This window comes from Diceros bicornis, chromosome 5 (assembly GCF_020826845.1).
Source record: "Diceros bicornis minor isolate mBicDic1 chromosome 5, mDicBic1.mat.cur, whole genome shotgun sequence".
Taxonomy (NCBI): Eukaryota; Metazoa; Chordata; class Mammalia; order Perissodactyla; family Rhinocerotidae; genus Diceros; species Diceros bicornis.
In genome coordinates this window covers 54,208,584-54,234,031 of record NC_080744.1, presented here as the reverse complement: position 1 = coordinate 54,234,031, position 25,448 = coordinate 54,208,584, and the positions used below count along the sequence as shown (strand labels likewise).

Genomic DNA, 25,448 nt, shown 5'->3' with positions numbered 1-25,448 from the left:
ACTGGGTAATTATGTGAATTCCTGCTTTCGGTTCTGCAGGAAGAATATGTTCAAGAGGGAATCAGATGGACACCCATCGAGTACTTTAATAACAAAATCGTGTGTGACCTCATAGAGAACAAAGTTGTAAGTATCGCTCTGGTGTCTCTTCACTGCTCACAGTTTACATTAAGGGAGTTTTTGTTCTCTCTGTCATTGTTTTGGAATAGGTGACATGGCTACTCTGATTTGCAGAGAATTTTAGCAACTACTTTAATTTTGTGTGTATGTGTATGTGTGAATAGGGCAGTAGGGTTTTATTCTTGCAGTAAATATGAACATGTGTATATGACTAAAATGTCAGTTTACAAGTGGAAGTTGTTATTGAATTCTAAGAGAAGACAGCTATCACTTACGGTTGATAGCGTAGCATATAGAGAGACATAAAATTGGCTCTGCCTTCTAGACTATTTATACAACTTCTAGGACTATAGCCCTAGAACTTATTTAAAAGAAAAAAAAAAGATGAAGGCAGAGATGTCTACAGTACTGTTTTGTTTTTTTATAAAATCCCCAAACTGGACACAGTAAAAACATCTATAGACAATTCAGTCATTAAATAAACTACAGCATATCAGATCAGGGAAATGTAGCCATTAAAATAATGAGTATGAAGACTATGGAAATCATGAGGATTATTTATAAAATAGTGCTGTGCAAAAAAAAGTAATACTCATAGAATGTGTACACTGTGTAGCTGTGTAAACCATGCCTATGGGGGTGACAGGCTGAAAGCGAACATTAAGAAATGAATTAGAGGCAAAGAAAAATGTTTTTATTTTTCTTTTGGGTTTTTAAAATCAGAAATATGAATAGGAGTGAGCAGATAATGATCTGTGTATGACTTTGAATAGAACTTCAGGGAGTTAGTTTTTTTTTTTAGAAAATGAACTTTCCTCCATCGTTAGATCTAAGTGGTAACTCCCATTTGGGATTATTAATTGCCTTCTTGCTCAAAGGGAGAGACTGACTTTCAAGATGGTATCAAGTCTAGGGAGCTGTTTCCTTGCTTAAGAAAAGACCCGATAAGCAGTGTGTGTTTTAGAACAGTCACTGAATTGGGGCTTTCCCTTCTTGGTACCATCAGAACCCTCCTGGGATCATGAGCATCCTGGATGACGTGTGTGCCACGATGCACGCGGTTGGTGAGGGGGCGGATCAGACGCTGCTCCAGAAACTTCAAATGCAGATCGGGAATCATGAGCACTTCAACAGCTGGAACCAAGGCTTCATTATTCACCATTATGCTGGGAAGGTATGGCCGGAGAGCAGGGGTTCAACAGGAAAGGGGAAGTTATCCTTTAATGTCTACCTGTTTTAAGACTTCCGGTCTGTAATCTGTTTTCTCATGAGGCAGCTGATAACAATATCCATATAGTTTCATCTCCCTCACTGTATTTTATTCACTAAACATTTATTCAACAACATGGGACCTATGAAGTATTTGGAGAGGCAAAACAAAAGGTGATATACACTACCCCTCATTTTGTTGGTGGTGGTGGTGAGGAAGATTGGCCCTGAGCTAACATCTGTTCTCAATCTTCCTCTTTTAGCTTGAGGAAGATTGTCCCTGAGCTAACATCTGTGGCAGTCTTCCTCTACGTTATATATGGAATGCTGCCACAGCATGGCTTGATGAGCAGCGTGTAGGTCCACGCCTGGGATCCGAACCTATGAGCCCTGGGCTGCCAAAGCAGAACATGCAAACTTAACCACTATGCTGTTGGCCTGGCCCCTGCATATTTTTTTAAGCATCAATCTCCCTTAATATATAAACATGAATCATGAATATAATATAAGCATGAATAAGCATATTAACTGCTGAAGGAACAGATTTTCGTCTTGCCTCTTGCTGCAATCACAAGCCTGCATTCCTTACCTGCCAACTGAGAGTATAAGTAAGGTCTGAGGGCTCATTTTTGGTATTTGTTCTCATAAAATGCATGAGTATTGGTGCCTATGAGGTACCAGGCTTTGTGTGGCTGCTGGTCATGATATTTGAGGATTTCCTAGCCCTGTGGAAATACGCTGGTCTCATCTTTCATTTCAACTAATCTCTTGTTAACAAGGGTCTCTGAGCATGAGTTATTGGCCAGATTGATCCAACTCTGACACCATTTGTAGGAGAAATTGCAAAGCCTCAGATGACATAGTCCATTGCAATGGACCATGGAGCATAAGGAGTTTTATTTTATTCCATCTTAGCTAAAAATTAGGGAAAGAATTAAGTATATTACTTAGACACCCCTATGGATCCACTGAAGAAGAGGTATGTGTTCATGAGAGCTGGAGTCCTAGTCATAGGTCGTCTGGGCTGTGTAGGCAGCTAGATACCATTCACCAGTATCCACAGGCCATCACCAACTAAATCAGCTAACAAGTTAAGTAAAACATGCACAGCCTTAATGTGCCAGTTCTTGATGAAGTCCCAAATGCTACATCTGGAAATATACACATTCTGGTGAGGATGGCCATGCCAACTTGGATTTTTTTGTTCAATGAAATACTTAAAGGATAAAATTAGATTTCTTTCCATTCTTGGCCAGGTATCTTATGACATGGATGGCTTTTGTGAAAGGAACCGTGATGTGCTTTTTATGGATCTGATCGAGCTTATGCAGAGCAGTGAGCTGTAAGTGTGTTTTGCCTTATATGACATTGGATATTGGCTTGATCGAATTTTCAATATTAAAACAAACTTCTGGCATTTGAGTGGTGAGCATTTTGTTCCTGTGAGCTGTTGGGTCTGGGTTATCATTGGACAATTTGGTTTCTCAAAATAGCTTTTCTTTTCCCAATCATAGTCTCTCCCATGTACCTCTAATACTTCCTGTCCCCAAATTCCAAGTGCTATTTGCATGCCCTTCAGGGCCCCTGGCTTCATCATTTTCAGCACCATTATCAGGGAGAGGTGACCATTCTGGGGTTGGGTTGGAATGGCTGTTTCTGACCATCTAAGAGTGCAACAGTCTGGTTCTGTGATACTTTGTCCTTGGAACATCATCCCAAGAATTTCCCATAGCTATTCAATTTTTAAAAATGGCTAATGGCTTAGCAAGACCCAAGTTAACCTGAGTCGAAGCACTTGGGAAATGGCTCAAGAACTCTGGGAGGGTCAACTCAAGGATTGCCTCAGAGATCCATTTTGATTATCAAGACCCTGTCTGATTATCAGGGTAGAAGCAGTAGGGGCTTCCCCCTTGCAAGCTGCTGGAGCTCAGGACCAGCTCTGCTATGTCCTTTCCATCCCTCTTCCTTGCAAACGTTCCCAAGATCCTGGGTAATGGACATGAGACGTAATTTACATGATCAGGCCTCTACATGCCAGGCAAGTACAATATTGCACAGTCTTCCAGATTTTATAATTTTTAGAGCTGCCTCCAAGTAATAGCTGCCCTTTTAGTCTCTGTTACTTAAACTGTCATAATATCAAGGTTAACTTCTCTAATCAACAGCTGCGAGCCTGATCATTTTCTAAGAAAGGGCTAACTGCTAGGAAAGCAAAACTGAGTTTCCTTTTCAGGCTGTGGTCAGAAGCTGTTCTGCTCCATTTAACTCTCTTCCCCCTCCCCTGCCAGCCCTCTTCCCCCTCCTTCCCCGGCCCTCTTCTCCCCACACCTGCTCTTCTTTGCACTCGTACCCCCTACTTTTGAGACTCTGGATTTCTTTTCATTCAAAACACATAACATCTATTTGTTCTTCTCTTAAAAGGCCAGGTAAGCCACAAGTCCTAGCTTGTGGGTTTTATGACAGTCAGGTACAGACATGCTTTCAGAGACTTTTTTTTTTAATTATTAAAATTATTGCCAAGTTTGATAGCTATTGCTGCTTCCACATAAACTCCTGTCCTATAGACATAGTCTATTGTTTGTTAAACACATTTGCTGCAGAAATCTACAATTGTGTCTGGTCAAGTTAAAAGTAGATTGCTGGGGAGACTTCCCTAGAGAATTCAAGATGCCCGAAAAGCCATTTAGGAGGAATTAAATTTGAGTGTCAGATTGCTAATTTACATGGATCACTTTAGTCAGTCAGTCAGCAAATATTTATTGAGCACCTACTGTGTACAAGGCTATGTTCCAGACACCAGAGGCACTAAGGTGACTAAGACGTTGTCCCTGCCCTGTGCCCTGGCAAGGCAAGCTTGTGAACAAATGCAGCTCAATTAGAACTACTAAGGAAAACATATTCAGCAGGCAAAGCATTCTTGAGTTACTACTGCTCCACTTAAAATTACTCACACTGAAAAGCCCAGTTTGTCAGGGTTTTTGCAGTGGTCAGGGAGGGGGGACAGTGCTAGTGGCATCTAGTGGGCATAGGCCACTGATGGTGGGAAATATTCTACAATGCGTAAGACACCCGACCCTCCCCCAACAAAGAATTACCCAACCTTAAATCCCAAATGTCAATAGTGCCAAGGTTGAGAAACACTGCTTTAGAGCAAAATAATTGATACAAGTCCCTGAGCTCTGGTCTATCTTACTTAACCCAGCAAAGCCATACTGACCCCCCTCTGTGATGTCCTGTTGTTGAGGTGTACCTCAATTCCAGTGAGGGGAAATTCTAAAGACAGAATTTTAAAATTTACTTTTCAAGCTTAGACTCTGAAATACTTGTATCTTAGAATCCTTTCTCTGTGTTTCTGTTGTCTGTTGCTTATTTCCTTGGGATACATCTTGATGGCTTGTGCTTTGAGTCAGATGGCCTTTCTGTAGCCAAGGTTGTGTGCTTCTGGACGGCCCTCGTCTCCGTTCTCTACGGAAGCAGGCTTCATGCTCCAACAGACTTACTGATTGCTAATCCACTCTCTTTCTCCATTTCCAGACCTTTTATAAAGTCTTTATTTCCGGAAAATTTGCAAGCTGACAAGAAAGGGCGCCCAACTACTGCCGGAAGCAAAATAAAGGTTTGTTCTACTTTGGGAAGTGTATAGATTCCTATAAGAGGCAGAGTTTTCTAGGTGTCAGGAAGTATACCCCTGGGCCAGGATGAGGTCAGTGAGATGTAACGCGTTGGTTACAGAAGGTGCCCAGAAGTAATGTTGTTGCTTGCAAAAAGGTTACAAGATGCAGGCTAAATTTGACTTGGCCTTACTGAAACCCCAAATGGATAGTAAGTACCTCACAGCTTAATAGTCAGCAGATGATAATCAGCTACTTTCTAAGAGGAAATGACTTTAAACTGAATCTGGAAGAATTCACATTAAACTATCAGAGAACTTTTATGGTTGAGAGCCACATTTTGGATTTTGATGACCATTTTCCAGGCCAGACCCCAAAACTGGCCAATTATGGAACTTTATGTACCTGAAATTCTACTGGGTCTTATCGGAGCAATTTATGCACTGTCCTCACTGGATCTTGCAGGCCTCTCCTTTCTGCAAATTATAGGCACATCTGGCCCTGTCGTGTCTCAGAGTCAGAAGGAATTCTTACAGTGTTTCTTGGGAGCCCCTCATGGGTAGTGCCCTATGTTATCTGAGCCATTGCGTGACAAAATTCATTGTCCCTATTTGCGCTCTGAATTGAGAGGTTGTATCAAACACACTTAATTGTGTAACTCTTTGAGAAATAGTCACTAAACTATTTTTTAAAAATCATACTAGTTAAAAACATTTTTTAAAGGAATCATACCAGTTAAATACTACCCCAGTTTTATAATCAATGGAATCATCAAGGGATTAACAGGGCTTTGGGTTTCGATGGCTTGTGTTCAAATCCCAGCTCTGGCTCTTACCAGCTATGTGATTGCCAGCAAGTTATCTAAAATCTCAGTGCCTCTTTTGCTTTGTCTGTAAGACAGAGATCTTAGGATCTATCTCAAGGGGGCGCTGTGATGATTAAATTCAATCATCCATCTAAGGCATTTAACACACTGCCTGAAACGTAATGAACACAGAACGTGTATGATCTCCTATTATATTCTGCTCCGTCAGTCCCCTTCCTGTACGCCATGCTTATTTCTCTCTGCTTGACTCGTAGTAGATACTTGTATGTGCATGTGCTGGCTCCCCGCCTAGATTTTCCATTCCCCCTCACTGGCTCTGTGTGTCCAAATCCTACATGTCCTCATAGTTCTCTCTTGGGTAACCCCAGCTTCATGGACACACAGTTGTTACTGTCCATTCTGTCTGCTGGCTCTTTCTTCTCTGAGTGTGTCACATATGGAAGCTTGCCTCCCCAGCCCCTGAGGGCAAGAACACTGGCTGGAATAAAGGAAATGATCATTGAAACCTCACAGCAGCGAGAAGATTCCAGTCTAGAGGAGCCTTCGGGTTTTGTGGAGGAAGTCCGTTGCAAGCAGGATTTGGAGCTGGAGGGTAGAGTCCTCTGGGATTGAGGACGATCATGTTCAAAAAACTAGAGAAATTTAGTAGTCCTGGGACATCTCTGGATTGAGTTCACTGGAGCAGAGTTGAAGGCAGGGAGCAGATGTAGTTCTCACGAGGCCCCATATATTAATGTCTGTGAAGCTTCTGACTCATGTCTTCACTTCAAGCTCCTGGATAAGGATTAGCTCTGGGCTGGAAAATCTAGTCACAAGACTGTCACGTTCAGATCCAAGGGGCCCAGATCATCAAGGTTGCAGTGACTCACTTTCAAGTGGTCTGGATTCTCAGTGGAGCTTATTCCCTATAAAAAGGAGGATGGGGAGGGGCATTTTTCTTCTCCTTGGAAGACTCAAGCCCTTTCTTTCCTTTATATTCTTGTCTAGTTGAATTCTCAAAATACCTACCATCTGGGTATACTCAGAATGTTCAGGATTGCAAGGATTGCCATCCTTGCTATGGGGAGGTCAACCTGAAGTCAGCCAGCTTATCTAGGGGGGAATATACTGTGCATATTCTCACACTCCAATAGTATCCTCCTTGGTGGACTGTGTGACCTATGTCTGTCTGATGCTCTGCCTCCAAATAGGAGTGAAATTCTCCCTGTTTTGTAGATCCCCTCTAAGACATCTCTTAGAGATGCATAGCCATGGCCCAGTCTCTTATACCTTCCATATCCACGGTGTTTTGCAGATATGACATGTCATCTTAACAATATTTGTGAGGTGTAAGCATTTAAAGGGATCCTAAGTTCCTTGGAAGAAAAATTAAATGTATGTTCAATGTAGTTTTAGTGTTGGGTATTTTGTTGTATTCTAATTCTTTAAAATTTAAAACCGATCTAGAGGATTTAATCAACAGAATACTTGTTTGGTGAGAACTCCCATTATCTTGTTTATAAATAAGAGTATTCTTTCTATATTTAATAACGCTTGATGTTGAGGCTTCACAAAATTCTACATTGTTGTGGCAGGAAGGAAGAGACCAGTTTTGAAATTAAAGCCAAAGATTGATGCTATAGGGAAATGGAATCGGGCTCAGAGCTGGCAGAGGGGACTGGACGGCAGCTTTATCTAAGAGCCTGGACTTCTGAAGGAGTGGATATGATGGGAGATGCAGGCACCATGTGGTCATTGGACTGGTTGATGTTTAACATCTATTCCAACCTTTAGATTAAGATACTAGAGGTCTTCTAGTTCAACCTACTTAGTTCACAGATGGGGTAACTGAGGCCCAGAGAAATTTAGTAATTTGTCATGTAGATTGCAAATAGCAGAACCAGGACCCCAACTCAGGCTTGCTAATAATCTGTGTTGAGGGTAGAAGAAGGAGCTTTCGCCCTAAGCCTTTTCTCACTATTCTGTCTGCATATTTTGACTTCGCTTCTGTTGGGCAAGTGCCTTTGGTCGCTTTCTGTCTTAACTCATGGGTTCTTCTTGTCTGGAGTCACGGTACATCCATGGTAAAACCACCTCTGGGACATCTAAAGTTGACCCATAGCTAAATTCAGGATAATTTTGATATTAAGATGCATTCCTATTTGCTGAAATTAATTGTCTCACAACCTAAAAGCTTCTGTCTAATCCTAACTCGCCCAGTTAATTCCCTTGATCTCACACTAACTTATCCCAGCTCTTCCTTAGGAAGGCAGGATAGCATTGTGGTTAAGAAACAGACTTGGCAGCTCATGGACTTGGGTTCAAGCCTCATCTCTGTTGCTTACTAATTGTGTCATCTTGAGCAATACTTTATTTCTTTAAGGCCCCGTTTTCTCCTCTAAAAAACGGGAAAAATGATAACAGTAGTTACCTCTTAGAATTGTGAGGCATAAGTGAGAAAATCCATGTGTCTCGCTCGTGATGCATGTTCAGTAAATGTTACCCAGTACTATTTTGAGCTAGACAGAACTATGTCAAGTGGCACAGAAAGTTAAGTCACACTTGCCCCTGTGTTTTCTTATGCTAAGGTGAAAAGAAGGTATGGTGTTCAACGCTTAGGGCTAAAAGTCTGCCAGGTTATACTTGGAAATTAAAAGTTTTAATTAAATAAAAAATTAAAATAAAAATTAAGAGTTTGGGGACTTTAAAAAAGCTTCATTATAAGCAGTCCCTTTCCAGCTTCACCTTGTGTGTGGCAAAGATCATCAGATTTGTTCTCAAGTACAATCTCCATCAACAAAAAAGATGAGTTGATTTCCTTTTTCCTTATAGGATTTGTTTGGTCCTACGGCCTCTGCAGCTCTGTCCTTGATTCCAAGCATTGCAAAGAATGCTATATTCTACACATCTGAACAGAGAACTTAATTCACCAGTGAACATCTTGCCTTGAATATACCCGAGACTTTTTCTCAAGGGTTTCAGATTTCCCAAACCCATGAAAACAGAAAAGCCCTAATTGAGAAGGGGCTGTCTACTGCAGGCAGATCCCTTCTGCTGACTCTGTAATGGTTTTCTGGCTTTGGAGATCCCTGTTCTATATTTTCCTTTAGAGGTTTTCTCTCTTCATGCTGATTTGCTTGGAAGGAGAGTTTGCCTGTGTGCCCCCTCCTTGGACCCACAGGATGCTCAGCTGTGTGGTGTGGGAATGCTGATGTGGGCTCTGCTCCTGTTTCTTCAAACAACATTTGAGATACTCATGATTTGAAATACATCATAAGCAATTTCAACTTTATTTAACTTTATTTATGGCCTTTTCTGCTTGAACCCAGTTCCATTTTGGGTATCCAATGCGCAGGTAGTGAGAGATAATTTTATATTGAATATTTTAGCTTTGTGAAGGAGGAGGTTACCTGCCACACTGAAAGGGCTCAGAGTCTGCAGGTTTGTAAGAGGACCTGAGGAAGAAGGTGAATGAAATGGCATATAAAAGGTTTACGAATTCTGAGATTTTTATGTGTCTCCTACTCTGTTTGAATTTCCATCATTTTAATAAGAATATTATTCATTGTTGGATTGCCAGGAAAGAGGGTATAGGGAATTTTGATAACTTATGCTTGCAAATAATTTGTGCCCCCCCCAAAAGTTAATGAGAACAATGTATTTGCAAAGACCCTAAATCAATATGAAATTAACTTAATTTGTTAATAACTGGCATGCTTCCTTGTTTCTCATAAAATTAATTGTATATGAAGATTTCCTGGGTTTTTTGGTTTTTTGTTTTATTAATTATACAAAAAAGTCCTAGTTGTTTTCAAAAATCTAATTTCAAACCCATTTATGAGTGTTAAAATCATCATAAAAGTCAGTAGAGCTTTAAGAAAGTATAGTAGACCTGACTTAAACCTAATGAATAAATTGTCATGAAGATTAATTTCTAGCTATATATTTCCACACTGGAGTTTCACAGGTCTCCTTTGAAAGTTGGTCTGCTATAGAGAAAGTCCTATGTTTCTAACTGATGTTATTCTTCTTTTCTAGAAACAAGCCAATGACCTTGTGAGCACCCTGATGAAATGTACACCTCACTACATTCGCTGCATTAAACCAAATGAAACCAAGAAGCCCAGAGACTGGGAGGAAAGCAGGTATGGTGGAGACGGCAGATGGGGAGGTCAAAGCCAGCTAAGGGGGGCCACAGCCCATTTTTCCCTCTGCTCAAGATGGGCCATCCTACGCCAAAGGCAAAAGCAGTTTAAATTGTCTTCAGATGTGTTTCATGTCCTTGTGTCTTAACTTTCTCAGGATGAAGCCTATGTATATTTTTTTCCCTCCTTGTCTTTTCCTAAAATGCTAGCAGTGCCATTCAGTTCAGAATTAGCAATTTACAGTGTTGATCTTGGCTAGTCTAGGGGCAAATGGAAAAAAAAACCTTAATACTGCAGAATCAGGATGGTTTTAAAATTAGTTTGAGGCTCTGTGCAGACATTCTTAGTACACTCAGCTCCTCATTGGCACCCACAGGATGTGGCCTAGAGTGCTTAGCTCGGAGCTGAAGTGAAGGTCTGAAGAGCTGGTTAAAAAGCAATCGGTCATTCACTGTTGCTCGTGAGGATACTGAGGGCATGCTGTAGGTTCTGTAATTCCCCCCGAGGACTGTTGATGAGCGGAGTGACTCTCCCCAGGAAGGAATAAGCCAAACAGAGACACTGTGGCACGTAAGCATGCGGTGAGCCCTGTCCGCCCTGACTTCTGAGGAATCCTACGTCACTATTCCTCCTACAACTGGCATTTAGGGATGTGGCCTACGCAGGATGGAATGGGGGTGTGGAGTCGGAAAATGTTAAGATGATGACTAGGGAATATAGTTTTTATATCCAGCTGAGGGATCCAGACACACATTCCTAAGGGGCCTGATCCCACTGTGCACAGAACATGAGAAGCAGGGCTAGGGAGGGACCTTGTGGGTGACTTGGACTACAGAAAAGAGCCCTGCCATTGTCACCAGATAATCAAGTCCCTGGGTGCGAGCATACCAGAATTACTATCTTTTTTCTTGGTGGATAGACTCTTCTAGTTATCAAGTAACTTAATGAAGGTTAAACTCCAGCGAGAAGACCAGGATTAAAATTCTTAGCTGCTTATTACCTACTCTGAGAGACGTTTGTATGTCCATTTCCCATCCTACCAGCAAGATCCTGTCTAACCCATGGCAGATGGAAGATACTTGATCCTTTAAAGGAAGGAAAAGAGAAATAGTAAGGAAAATGCCCAAGCTCAAACACTCACTATCTGCAAGTCCTTCTTTGTATTTTCACACTTCATGGTGCAGCCTAAGTCTGTTTTCTCACCTTAAGATGCTACTGGGGTGTAACAGCCTTCCATTTAGTCAATCCAAAATATTCTGAATAATCTCATCAATAGATGCATGTTCCTAAATCATCTTTTCTATTGAGTTGCTGAAATTTTTCAATTTAAGTTAATCTAAGATTCTTCTTACAATATTAATAATATTCAGGCTGTGATGAGGAGCTCACTCCTCCTAGGTCATCAGTCCACCTTTGGGTGACTCTTGCTGTTTGCAGGCTCTACAGTCCTTCTCGAAATCAGTGTTACCCTGATCTTACATCTCTAATTTGCCGTAATAATTATTCTCATGACTTTTCCATTTGACAGCTCTTCTGCTAGCTCAAGGCAGTCATCATGTTTCCCTGGAATCTTCTCTTCCACAAGCTCATCGCTCTCAGTTCCTCCAGCAGTTCCTCTGAAGGAACTGGACTTGGAATCTGACTGTTCCCCTCCTTGGTCATTCCGTTGGATATTTTGCCCTCTGCTTTTCTGAAATGTGTCACTCAGTTTCTCCTTTGAGGCCAAGAGGGGAGCAGTATTGTCACCTCTTCCCACCTAAAGATAGAAAATGTCTGTTTTTTGCCTTCCTACACTAGTTCTCAAACTTGAGCATGCATCAGAATATACCCCAGAGGGCTTATGAAAACTCAAGATTGCTGGCCCCATTCCCAGAGTTTCTGATTTAGTGGGTCTGGGGTGGGGCCCAGAATGTGCATTTTTAAGAAGGTCCCCAGTGATGCTAGTGATGATAGTTTGGGCCTCATATTCTCAGAACAGCTGATCTAGAGCAAAGGGCTGGACTGGGGTTTGAAAGAATTGAATCCTGGTCCTGGCCTGTCACTAACTAGTTTGCGTGAGACACTTAATCTCCTCAGTCCTCAGTTTCCTCCTCTCTAAACTAAGAGGGTCAATCCAGAATGGGATCTCCTTCAGTCTGACAGAATGAGCTCTCCCAGATCTGTTCCCCCATGTCTGTCAGCCTGCCTCTCCCTGTCTGTGTGTCACTCCTATACTCACCCCCTCACACGTTCACACACATGCACATCACACTCGCATCTCATGCACGCATACACATACATGTAGAAGGGTGGTGTCATAGGCAACCTCAGAGATAAATCTTAGGAGTCTTGGAAGCAGAGGTGTTGCTGAGGGGTGCTTTAGCCCACCATTTCCCTACTTCAGACTCCGAGCAGCTTCCCTTCCCCAGCCCTTCCCAACAATCTTAAATGAAAACATCTTGCTCGCCCTACAAATGCAATACCTCCCCAGCACACTCTCCCCTACCCCACGTCGGTTGTTTTGCCGTAAGTTTCTCTAACATAGAAATTTTTCAATAGCTGCTGGTTGGAAGTTCCCTAACCCTGATGTTACCTTCTCATAACATCTAAACTGATTCATTGGAATATCATAAAATAGAGAAATTAAGACAGTGGTACATTTATTCAGTAAATCCTCCTAGAATTTCCCCATGGTGTTTTCCTTTTAAAAAAAAAGTCCCTTATTTGAATTGCAGGAAGGAACTTCATAACATACATTCGTGTAAACTGGTTTTAAGAAGTCTAAGGTACTCATTGGTCAAGTGTTGATTTTTATTTCCAGTAGGATCGCTTCCTGGGATTCTCCCCCACCCCCCAATCCCAGTTCAGGTTTATCGTGTGACAGATGGTTTCACTTCCTCCGTGAGTGTGGAGCATCGAGGTCTGTGAAAGGGCAGTGTGCTTTGTTGGCGAGGATTACACGGTCAATTGAAGTTCTTGGTGGACAGGGTTACTCATTCTACAAGTTTATAGGGTGTGGTTTATTTTTCTTTTCCTGTTGAAAATGTGTTTTTGTTTGGCTCTGGCAAAGTTGTCTGCCCTGGATTCTGAATTGCTGCCCTAGCAGAGCTCTCAGGCCATGACCTACTTGCATTAATGGCCGAGGACAGTGGTGGAGAGGACTCCCCCCAAGGAGGGGAGACGGCACAACAGAGGGAACATTGCCACTCTGGCTGGTGTCTGCTCAGGAGGTGATGGCGCTCTAAGTTTCCTTAGAAACTTAGAAACCAACTTGGATCCTTTGAGTACATGAAATTTTAAACATGACAGAATTTGCAAAACTGATTGTCTTGTTGCTAGACTGTCCTGAAAAAATTGTCAGGAAATTTTCTTATAGAAAAAGATGGTGGAAGTTATAATGAATGTAACAATGTTGTAACATGAGGCATAGTGTTTCCTATGTGATTCATGGGAAAGGAACTTTTCTACTTGAATTAATGGGTGATGCATTCCCTGCCTCAAAAGTTTGGGGTGAAGCCAATATCAGTGAAAAGTACTTCAAATGAGCAAATATCTAAAACTGGCAGCTTCACGTGTGTTTTCCGTAGTAGAGAAAAGGCCAGTGGTGAGTTTTGGATTTGGAGGATGGAAGAAAGGAAAATTAGTCATGCGTCACTTCATGACAGGGATACGTTCTGAGAAATGCATCGTTAGGCGATTTTGTCGTTGTACGAACGTCATAGAGTGTACTTACACAATTGAGGGTATAGCCTACTACACACCTAGGCTACATGGTACTAATCTGATGGGACCACCCTTGTGTATGTGGTCCGTCGTTGACTAAAGTGTCATTTTGTGGCACGTGACTGTAATTATTTTCCTGAATCGGATTTCTACCCCTTTAGTTAACCAGATTATGTGTCAAAAATCAGATGTGGATGTTGAATATTAGTTCTTTATACAAAGGTTTTTTTAAAAGTTAATTATCTTGAAGGGGTTGACATTCTGGATGCTGGTTCAAGTAAGACCAGTGGGACTTGAGACTTTTCAAACACCTCTCACTGTCTGACCTCGTCCTTCCCAGGGCTTCTACCTCCTCTTTCAGCTGAATTTCCCGTCTCCTACTGTGCCTCCTGCCTCTCCCTCCTCTACACCTGGTGAATTCAACTCAGCCTTCCAGGGCCAGCACATGTCACTGCTTCTGAGAGTCCTCTCACTACAAAAAATCCATTTCCTTCTCGTCTCCTTGTCCTGATTTACTTATTGTAGCTGTGAATATATGAGAACAATAACAGCTTTATGTTGCTCATGCCAGTAGCTGGCTAAGTGATTTATATGGAATTTACCCAAGTAGGAAGAAAGAAGTAACGTCATCATCCCCATTTTACAGAAGTGGAAACTGAGGCTCAGAGAGGTTACCTAGTGGCAGAGCCAGGGGTGTACTAGCAACCCAGCTCCAGATCCTAGCCCTTGACTGCCGTGCTGTCTGCGAGGTCTTCAGCAGGAACCATAGCACTGGCCTTTTCTGGTATCCCTAGCACCTTGCATAGTATGGTGCATAGTGGCACAGAGTGGGCATCAGCAAGTGCGGGGCTTCATTGGAAATGATGGGTTTCATGAGAGCCTTGCTGGGGAGACAACTCTCAGGAACCTGTGTGAAGCTGGAAGGAGGGTGCTGCTAATTGCCTTTTCAGCACAGCAGATTCCTGAGAGACCGTTCTCTAGAATCCATCATTAGTGCGGTTGACCCCAATTGTACTGAATGGGGAGCTGCCTCCCTGCCACAGCACAGTTCTGACATCCCGTCTTCAAAAGAGAGAGGAGTTTACTTTTTATTTCTCATTTTCCTCAAATATCGTGTTTCCAAGTGTCTGTATTCAAACAGTCTGTGTAATACGCAGCAAAGGCCCCATTTATCTCCCCGGAGTGGAGGATCAGAAGCTAATGCCCAAGATCTGTCACTCGGCTTCTAGGACACTGTGCTTCTCAACAAGGAATGGGTTTTCACAATTTGCATGTCTGTGCACCGGCCCAGACGTCCCAGGCCTACTAAACCAGAATCGCCAAGGTGCGGGGCACAGAGCATGGGGCATTTTCTCTGCTATGAACGTCCCCTGTGTGAAAGCATCATTCTAGTATTACCCTGCATCCATTTTCCAAAATACACTGCTAGTTTTTTACTATTATAAAAACCAACTAAAACTATAATTTACATATATTTTTAGAACATTGTTAACTTAGGTGTTTGAAATTAATGGTTTTATATGCCTTTTGTTACCTTGTATTTGAAAAGCCTAAAAGTATAAGCTCATTAGGTTTAGAATCGCTATTAAACTTAAAGTTGATAACAAAAACAGCTCTAGTGTCACTTAATTCAAAAGTTAAGAGTTCTAGGGGGCCGGCCTGGTGGCAGTGGCATAGTGGTTAAGTTCAACGTGCTCTGCTTCGGCAGCCCAGGTTCGCAGGTTTGGATCCCAGGTGCGGATCCACACAACTCAACAGCCATGCTGTGGAGGCAACCCACATACAAAATAGAGGCAGACTGGCTACAGATGTTAGCTCGGGGCGAATCTTCCTCAGCAAAAAAAAAAAGTTCTTTCCTTTAGTCTTTTGGAAAACTGATATTTTTGTTCATAGTCTGGGTGATAGGTAGTATTTAGCTTTTTGTTCTACTATTTTTCAAAATTATACACATCAAGTCTCTTCTATAATTGCTGTATTTTACATTAAAATATTTTTTTTAATTAATGTTATATAACCTAAGGGTCAGCTCAAACTCTGAACGCTATAAATTGTCGTGTTTTTAATGTGTTTCCCTGCAGCCTGGAATTGAGGGTTTGGGAGGATGGGAGGTAGGAGAGGTGGTGAAAGAATTATCCAGTAATGTCTTGGCTCCATTTTCTCCATTATAGGGTAAAGCACCAAGTGGAATACCTGGGTCTGAAAGAAAACATTCGAGTGAGAAGAGCTGGTTACGCCTATCGGCGCATCTTCCAAAAATTCCTACAGAGGTAATGAACTAGTGACTGTGGATTTTTTGTTTGTTTTAAACAGGTTTAGTGAGATATAGTTCACATGCCATGCAGTTTACCCAGTTAAAGTATACAGTTCATTGGCTTTTAATGTATTCACAGAGTTGTGCATCCATCACCACAACTAATTTTACAACATTTTCATCACTCCAAAAAGAAGTCCCACTTCCCTAGTTGTCAACCCCAATTCTCCCTGCCCTAGGCAGACACTTCTGTGTCTATAGATTTGCCTATGCTGGGCATTGCATATAGATAGAAACATACAATATGTGTCATTTGTGTCTGGCTTCTTTGACTTAGCATAATGTTTTCAGAGGTCATCGATGTTGTATCGTATGCACTCATTCCTGCTCTTTGCCAAATAATATTCCATTGCACCAGTACTCCAATATACCATATTTTACTTGTTCATTCGTCAGTTGATAGACATCAGCTGTTTCCACTTTTTGACTGTTATGAATAACAAATAATGCTGTTATCAACATTCATATACACGTTTTTGTGTGGACATATGTTTTCACTTCTCTTGCGTACATACCTAAAGATGGAATTGCTGGGTCATTTGGTAACTCTGTGTTTAATCTTTTTGATGAACTGCTAGATTGTTTTCCAAAGTGGCTATACCATTTTACATCCCCGCCAGCAGTGTTTGAAGCTTCTAATTTATCTGCATCCTTGTCAACATTTGTTATTATCTGACTTTTTGATTCTAGCCATCCTAGTGGGTATGAAGTGGTATCTCATGGTGGTTTTGATTTGCGTTTCCCTCATGGGAAATAACATTGAGCATCTTTTCATGTGCTTATTGGCCATTAGAGAAATATCTGTTCAAGTCCTTTGCCCATTTTTTAATTGAGTTATTTGTCTTTTTATTATTAAGCTGTAACAGAATTCTTTTTTACCATAATTTATTGTAGAATAAATCAGTAGCCACAAGTATTTGGTCTGTTTAGTGTAACACTTAAGTTCAGAAATTCCTGATAATTGTAACACAGGAAGGACTGAGGTTTAACTTGACTGTGCAAATTAATAGTATGAAGACAATTTAGGAAAATTTAACCTACTTAAGAAAACAAGCATAAAGTATTTAACTTTAAAATTTTGCACAGTCCTGGGGTTGGCCTGGTGGCGCAGTAGTTAAGTGCACGTGCTCCACTGCAGCGGCCCAGGGTTCAGATCCCAGGCATGCACTGGCACACCGCTTGTCAAGCCATGCTGTGGTGGCGTCCCATATAAAGTGGAGGAAGATGGGCACGGATGGTAGCCCAGGGCCAGTCTTCCTCAGTAAAAAGAGGAGGATTGGTGACAGATATTAGCTCAGGGCTAATCTTTCTCATCAAAAAAAAAAAAAAAATTGTACAGTCCATGTACAAATTTAAACTGATTTTTATATTTCCATTAAAGTATCTTTGGCAGGACCTGTACTTAAATTGTTCTTATATTTTGTTGTTTTTGAAAAGGATAAAACTTAGTGTCCTTAAAATATTACAGCATTCTGGGGCTGGCCCCGTGGCATAGTGGTTAAGTGCGTGCGCTCTGCTGCTGGCAGCCCGGGTTTGGATCCTGGGCGCGCACCGACGCACTGCTTGTCAGGCCATGCTGTGGCAGCATCCCATACAAAGTGGAGGAAGATGGGCATGGATGTTAGCCCAGGGCCAGTCTTCCTCAGCAAAATGAGGAGGATTGGCAGATGTTAGCTCAGGGCTGATCTTCCTCACACACACACACACGCACACACACACACACTAAATAAATAAATAAATATTTTTTAAAAAATGTATTACATGATTCTGACTTCTCTAATGATCCTAAATTAATGGAGTTCCACTGTATTTCTTACATCTATTTAATTTCCTTTAAGAAAGAAGGAGGGGCTGGCCCAGTGGGATGGTGGTTAAGTTCAGTGTGCTCTGCTTCAGCGGCCAGGGTTTGGGGGTTCAGATCTCAGACAGAGACTTACATCATGCTTATGAAGCCATGCTGTGGCAGTGACCCACATGCAAAATAGAGGAAGATTGGCACAGATGTTAGCTCAGGGACCATCTTCCTCAAGCAAAAAAAGGAGGATTGGTGACAGATATTAGCTCAGGGCTAATCTTCCTTACCAAAAAAGAAAGAAAAAAGCCATATTTAGCATTTTAATCAGGAAATAATTATGTCTTCCTGGCATATGACACAGGAGCAGGATGTAAGAATTTTTTTTTTAATCCAAATTTTATGTAAGAAAGAAGTAGCAGGCTGAAGAAGAGCTTAATTACTGGTTTTGAAATTCAGGACTTCTGATAAAGCAGTTTTTCCTTTGGGACTGTTGTTGTTTCTTGTGCCAAGAGATTTGGACAGCTGACCTACTGGTCATCAATGTGGGTCATCATATGTGGAAAGTCATTGATGTGGACGGTCAGGAGAGCCTAACAAGAGGGTGGATCATTCCAGACAATTAAGCCTCATTGACTCTGTCCCCACACATTCAAGATTCCTGATAATTTTGGAGGTGGATTAGACTAGGCGTAAAATTTACCCTCATGGCTTTCTGAATTAAAGGGGCCACTGCACCTTTAGTGTAAGCAGAGGCTAATGAAAAGAAGTATTGAGGAAGCTGAGAAAATAATTTTGTAGAGCTCTTACATCACTATAGCAGCATCTTTTGCTGATGAACAACTGAGATGTTAATTATGAAAGACCCTGCTCTTCTTTAAATAATCAGTAACACTAGCTTAGAACAAGATTTCTCAACCTCAGCTATTGACATTTGGGGCTGGATGAGTCTTCGTTGTGGGGGCTGTCCTGTGCGTTGTAGAATGTTTAGCAACTTCCTTGGCCTCTACACTAGAAGCCAGTATTTGCACCCCCCAAGCTGTGACAACCAAAAGTGTATCCAGATGTTGCCTAATGTCCCCTGGGGGGCAAAGCCAGTTGAGAACTGTGGCTTAGATAATCATTAAAGTTTTTGCAAAACTTAATTTCTTTGAAAATACCCTTTTTTAATTAAGAAGAAAAAAATTAAACACAGAATGAAAAGTATTTCCTCCATCTTTCCCTAATTCAGAAAGGCCTGCCCTAGGGGGCCGGCCCCGTGGCTTAGCGGTTAAGTGTGCGCGCTCCACTGCTGGCGGCCCAGGTTCGGATCCCAGGCGCGCACCGACACACCACTTCTCCGGCCATGCTGGGGCCGCGACCCACATACAGCAACTGGAAGGATGTGCAGCTATGACACACAACTATCTACTGGGGCTTTGGGGGGAAAAATAAATAAATAAAATTATAAAAAAAAAAAAAAGAAAGAAAGGCCTGCCCTCAACAATTCCAAAACATTTATAATTTTATCCTTTTTTAGTACTTTTTCTGTACTTAAAAACTCTTTATTTGATGCATACAAATTCTAATTGGCATTTCTATTGGAAACTGATTAGATATTTTGAAAAACCTAACCTTGATTTTTTTTTTGAGAAACCAGTTCTGAAAGACCTCCTTCCTTCCATATTATTTAAAAACAAACAGGGGCCGACCCCGTGGTGTAGCAGTTAGGTGCGTGCGCTCTGCTGCTGGTGGCCCGGGTTCGGATCCCGGGCGCGCACTGACGCACCGCTTGTCGGGCCATGCTGTGTCGGCGTCCCATATAAAGTGGAGGAAGATGGGCACGGATGTTAGCTCAGGGCCGGTCTTCCTCAGCAAAAAGAGGAAGATTGGCATGGACGTTAGCTCAGGGCTGATCTTTCTCAGACACACACAAACACACTAACGAACTAAATAAATAAATGAATGAATGAATGAATAAATAAATAAATAAATAAATTTAAAAACAAACGAACAAACAAACCTAACTTCCATGAGCAATGCTGTGAACTCCACAGCACTGGGGAGAGCAGGAAGTCCTCACTCTCCTCGCAGGAATGTCTCAGGTACGCTGAGCAGGCTGCGTTATTTGTTTGCAGAAGATCCTTAAGTGAGCTGTGACATGACCTCCTCGTTGGCTATAATATCTGGAACTGTCTCAAGTGCCATGCTAGCTCCGTCACTCCAGGCACGGTACTTTCTTCTGTGCCTTACACAGAGTGAACGTTTAGTGAATATCTGTCATGCCCTGTGTTTTGAGAGACTTTCACTGAAATGATTCTATCCATGGATGCTTCCTCTCTTAGCTCTCCTGCTGGTGGCTTTTCCTTTCAGAAGAGACAAATGGGCAGCCCTGTCTGATAAAAAGCAGCCTCTTTTGATGTTGTCATACTTTTGATTTGAGAATACTGGGAGGAGAATAAAAGTAAAAGTTTGGAAGGAAACTTATTTTTCAATAAAAAGTACATATTTAGTCTCCCACTCAAAAACGACTAGAAATTGGGGCCGGCCCCGTGGCGTAGTGGTTAAGTGCGTGCGCTCCGCTGCTGGCGGCCTGGGTTCAGATCCCGGGCGCGCACCGAGACACTGCTTGTCGGGCCATGCTGTGGCAGCGTCCCATATAAAGTGGAGGAAGATGGGCACGGATGTTAGCTCAGGGCTGATCTTCCTCACACACACACAAACACACTAAATAAATAAATTAATTAATTAAAAAAAAATGACTAGAAAGCCATATATGTCAACGGGCAGGGAATATTTCTCTGGAGACAATGCTGTTTTCCATAAGGTATATGAGTCTAGGATCCTGGTCATGCAGAAATGGTCCCGAGTCTGCCACTAGCTGTCTCATCTTGTGATCCCCTGTGAGTAGTTGACCATCTCGTACCTTTATTCTCTCCATGGCTGAAAGAAAAGGCTTTGTTTATAAAGTTGCTTTCTAGGTGTCCACAGAAGAGCTGCCAAGTGAGAAACAGGAAGCAACAACCTGAAGGGAAAGAATATATTAATACCCAGCATGACTATCCACATGTGTGTGTGTTATACACCCCTCCCTGGGCAGGAAGCCCACGGGTCTAAACAGAGCACTGCTTCAGACTCTACCTAGAGCTTAGAAAATAGGAAACAGGGGCTTTTTGTGTGTGTTTATTTCCTCTCTGAAAAATCCCTTATATTTATCAAAACCATCCCTCTTGACTGAGAATTGGAGACTAAAAATCAAAAGATGCCTTCGTTTCCTCACCGGTGGGCCATGTGCTCTTGACGTACATCCTGCACTGCTCTAAGCAGTAAAAGGAAGACCCCTCATTCACCACCTGCCCGATACAACTTTCAGGCTTTTAGAAAATGATAAAAAGCTGTTAAAAGCGGCAGCCACCTTGAGTCTTAGCTTGGGAAAATATCTGCCAATTCTTAGAAAACACCTTTTGAGCTAGGCAGCGTGTGCTCCTTACTGTGGTTGGGAGAAATAAGCCCAAATGTGGATTCTGATTCTTAGGGGGAAAAATGTGATAGAAACATAAGAGATTTGCAAAATTTATCTTGTAGCATCATTTAGAATTCCTCACAAACATAGTTCCATTGACCTTGACCCAGCCCCTCAGAATGGCGGGGTGGGAAAGGGATGCTTGTGAGGAAAGGCCTTCCACGTGCTGGGCCAGAGAGAAGAAAGAATAGGAAGCTTAGGAAGGCATGAGGTGTCGAGAGCATCCTCCTCGCCTCCAGGATCTTTGTATGCTTAATTCCAGGTGCCAGCAGCTAGAGGTCACTGGGGTCAGCTGCATTTCCTCTGAGGAGGACACATGAGACCGATCATCTGAGAGATAACAAGGAGCCTCCCAGTCTAAGGGCAGGAAAGAGAATTCCAGGCAGAGGAAACAGCCAGTGCAAAGGCCTTGAGATGAAATATTGGTGTATTTGACTCTTAAACTGAAAGTGCCTGATGAAATTATCACAGGCACCAATTAGGCGGTGCACCAGTGCCTTGTGCAACCTGTTCCCACCAGAGTATCCTGGAGAAAGACGAGTGTGTGAACTGGGTGTACTTGCTTAGTGGGAGCGTATTGTACTAGGAGTATGTCCTTGTCTCTCTAGTGCGATACAAAAGGAAGTGAGGAGGATGCATCAGGCTTCATGAAAGCAAAGGGGACTACTGCAAGTGGTCCATGGTCAGCGGGCCCTGGAAATGCCAGGCCGTCCATGTGTCTCACCCAGAGCCTCACTATAGAGAAGGGAGAGAGAGTCTCTGCGAACAAGTTCCTCACTATTGAAAAACAAATGAGAACTACAGCATTGTTTTAATAGGGGAAAAATGTGAATTGCAAAGAGCTACCTGTTCGCAGGTAGCTGTTCGCAGATGCACAATAAAGATACTTTAGTTTATAATTTTGATTAGCTCAAGCCAAGCACAACTGTGCTCTTAGAAACTGTCACATTTTCTTTCTCGCCCATACCCTGCGTGAACTTTTCTCCCTCATCTGTTTAGGTTGCCCATTTAGAAGCATGTTCCTACTTTTTCACCAGGTCCCCCAATGGCATCTAGAAAGGTTCTGCCATCAGTCACTTATATGTGGCTTAATTTGTTTCATCGACTTCATTATACCATGAAATGTGTATTCATGGAAGACATTGTATTCATGCTAATATGGCTCAACTAGGCATTTTCATTTTTAAGCTTTTTATCTCTAATTAGGAAATAGGAGGATCCGCTTCTCCAGGAAATTTATGACATAATCAGGCAAGATGTGGATATTTGGGAGGAGCAGATAGAGTTCCCAGAATCACCTTAGTCCCAAGCAGCTGGCCCTAAGGGTAGGATAACACATGGTTCTGTCATCTTAAGGAGCCCTGGGTCCTGAAGGCAGGGCCACTCTTCTCAAGGTTCCCTTGGGTGCCATAAATCAGTCTGACTCTCATAGTGGCTTCTGGGAACAGAAGAGGGCCCTGGCGTCTCCAGAGGCCTGGGGCCCATTTACTGCCTGTGTTCTAGATGTGCCTGCTCATAGGCATGCCCTCCAACTTCTCCCCCACGCTCTCCTTCTCTGATTTCTCCTTCCTTCCTTCCTTCCTTTCTTTTCTTCCTTTCTTCCTTCCACCTCAAGTCTTTGGTACCTTCTGTGTTTGACATCCTGTAATGTACTTCCCTCTCCTCTGTTATGTCAGCCTCTTACATAATTATAATGTTTCTAACATAGACCAGTGTAGTAGACTGTATAATCTTTAAGAGAAATATTTGCATATAAACCAATCCATGGCTTTTATGTAGTGCTGTGATTAAAGAGACAGATGGGAGTTCAAATCCCAAATCCCAGCTCTGACACTTAGCAGCTAAGTAGTCTTGGGCGAGTCTCTATTTGCCTGTGTTTCCCACTCTGCAAAATGGAAACACCAACCTGATCGGGTGGCTGTAAGAATAAAATGACATCCTACGTCTAAAGCACCAAGAACGGCCCCTGATGCAGAGGGAACACCCCGTAAATGTTAGTTATTACCGCTGTGTGCCAGGCGTTGTGTAAGGTGTGCAGGATGAACCCACAGATGTGGCTCTCACTCCTGGAGCTCTTGTCCTCATGGAGGAGGCATAAATTAACGAAATAAGCACAAACGTGAATGTAATTACAAATTATGGTGCGTGCTCTGAAGAAAAAAAGTATTATTTTCTATGAGAGAAAATAGCAGGGGGTCGATTTTTGCCTGAGGAGTCCAGAAAGGTCTCTGGAAGTGTCCCTGAAGGGGAGTCCCTCTGAGTAGGAGCAGCCCTGGGAGGAGTTTGGAGAACAGCACCTGGCAGAGGGAATGGCATGGGCAAAGGCTCTGAGGAGAGAAAAGGGTCAGTGTGTGTGAAGAGGCCCCCCTCCCAGGAGCACAGTGAGCCAAAGGGAGAGGAGAGGCGAGATTGGAGAATTGCCGAGAATAGCCAAGGACCAGATCACCAGGGCCTGGTGACTCGAGATGCACAGAATTCCAAAAATGAAAGTTGATACGTAGTAATAATAACAGCTGCTTATGGGAAGCTTTATAAAATTCTTGGCATTAATTGTTAAGTGCTCAGGGGAAATCAATATTGAGAAAAGACCTTTTGATTTTGCTTGATGAGTGTCATTGGTGACCTCCAGCAATGCTATTTTTAGACAGTGGTGGAAAGGAAAAGCAGATTTTCACCAGGGCGTTAACGTGGAAATGGTGGGATAGAGAAGGAGTAGGAGGCGGCTCCAGAATGGGCCTCCCAGACCAGGGGATTTGTGCAGTCATTGCGGTCCATCCCTAAGCCTGTGAACGGAGGTGAATGTCTCACCAGGACCCCAGCAGCACCGGGTGCCTTTGAGGGGTGGTCTGGTCTTAGTCTGATCCTTCTCTCCTGAATTGTCCTCACAGGTATGCCATTCTGACCAAGGCCACCTGGCCCTTGTGGAGAGGAGATGAGAAACAGGGTGTCCTCCACCTGCTGCAGTCCGTCAACATGGACAGCGACCAGTTCCAGCTCGGGAGGAGCAAAGTGTTCATCAAAGCCCCCGAGTCTGTGAGTGTGCGGCGGCCCCTCCCCTGCAGCACCTCCGCCGGCCCCCTCCCCACAACACGGCTGGCTGCTTTTTCTCATCCTTCAGTTCAGGCCTTAATTGTCATCTCCTCAAAGAAGGCTTCCTTCTGCTCCCAATCTAAGTGTAGGTCGTTCCCCACACGCCTGCTCCCTCATAGCCTTCAGAGCACTTAGCATGTGTAAAGAGATGTCATCAGATAATGGTTTCTTTTCTTACTTACTGTCTCTCTCCCATTCTAGATGACCATCTCCTTGAGGTCAGGGCCTCCTGTCTGTTTTGTATGCCGTTGTGTACTCAGAGACTCGTACAGAGAGTGCTCATAGGAGGTGCCCGTAGGTATTTATAGTGTCCAATTTATAGTGTCTAAGCTAAAAAGGGACTTCTTTGTCCCACAAAGGAGGCTTGGGTAAACCTACACCCTCACCTGAGTGACACCAAACGGGTCATTTACGCACAGGCCCCAGCTTCCTCCTTGAAGGCGGAGCAGAGTCCAGGAGTGAGAATTCCTAGGATTGTACCTTGAAGACCATGAGGGAGTCTGGAAAGGACTTTGAGGAAACGAATAGGTAGGAGGAGAAATCTCTGGTTTTATAGAACACAAATATCAGTAAGGAATTCAAACATATTCATTTTACAATTCACAAACTTAATAGATCTCGACAGATTAATTTATAGGAACTTCTTTGTCTTTCCTGATGAGGGTGCAGATGAGGGTGTTAGCCCAATGAATGTCCATAGGAAGTTCTCAGTTTGAGCAGGAATCCAACACAGCCCCTCAGTTCTGCTGCCCAACTACCTCCGGGGCTATGGGATAAAGACATTACTTGTTAAGTTGGAGAAACTGCTGGAACTAACCAAGGTTTGATGTCATCATTTCTTGAGGTTCCTATAACAATCACAAGACTCCATTTCAAGAGTCTATGGTAAACTTGGCAAAGTTAGTCATCAGATCAAGGGGAAATAATAAGAGAACTTGCAGCGTTGGTAATAACGGAAACACTTAACTTTAGGCAAATCCTGGTCTTGCAATTAGTTTTCTTCTTCTCTAGAATGGGCCCCACAGCTGCTATTCTGCCTGCCTCATAGGATCAGCCTGAGACTCAGAAGTGAATATGGCTGTAACTGAATGGCTTTATGAACCATAAAAATTATTAAATAAATAAGTGGCACGTGTCGATAGAACCCATTTATGAAAAGTT

The 25,448-nt window shown here is 42.7% G+C and overlaps 1 protein-coding gene across 1 annotated transcript in view; it reads left to right on the top strand.

Annotated features, from left to right (window-relative positions):
* The window catches only part of MYO1E (myosin IE), a 190,200-nt gene that overhangs the window by 128,003 nt on the left and 36,749 nt on the right, over positions 1-25,448 (top strand). The window contains exons 13-19 of the mRNA XM_058541711.1: positions 40-126; positions 1,127-1,294; positions 2,586-2,671; positions 4,864-4,945; positions 9,784-9,890; positions 15,761-15,859; positions 24,086-24,230. Of these exons, the coding sequence (XP_058397694.1) occupies positions 40-126; positions 1,127-1,294; positions 2,586-2,671; positions 4,864-4,945; positions 9,784-9,890; positions 15,761-15,859; positions 24,086-24,230 (774 nt within the window). The remainder of the gene's footprint in view (positions 1-39; positions 127-1,126; positions 1,295-2,585; positions 2,672-4,863; positions 4,946-9,783; positions 9,891-15,760; positions 15,860-24,085; positions 24,231-25,448) is intronic.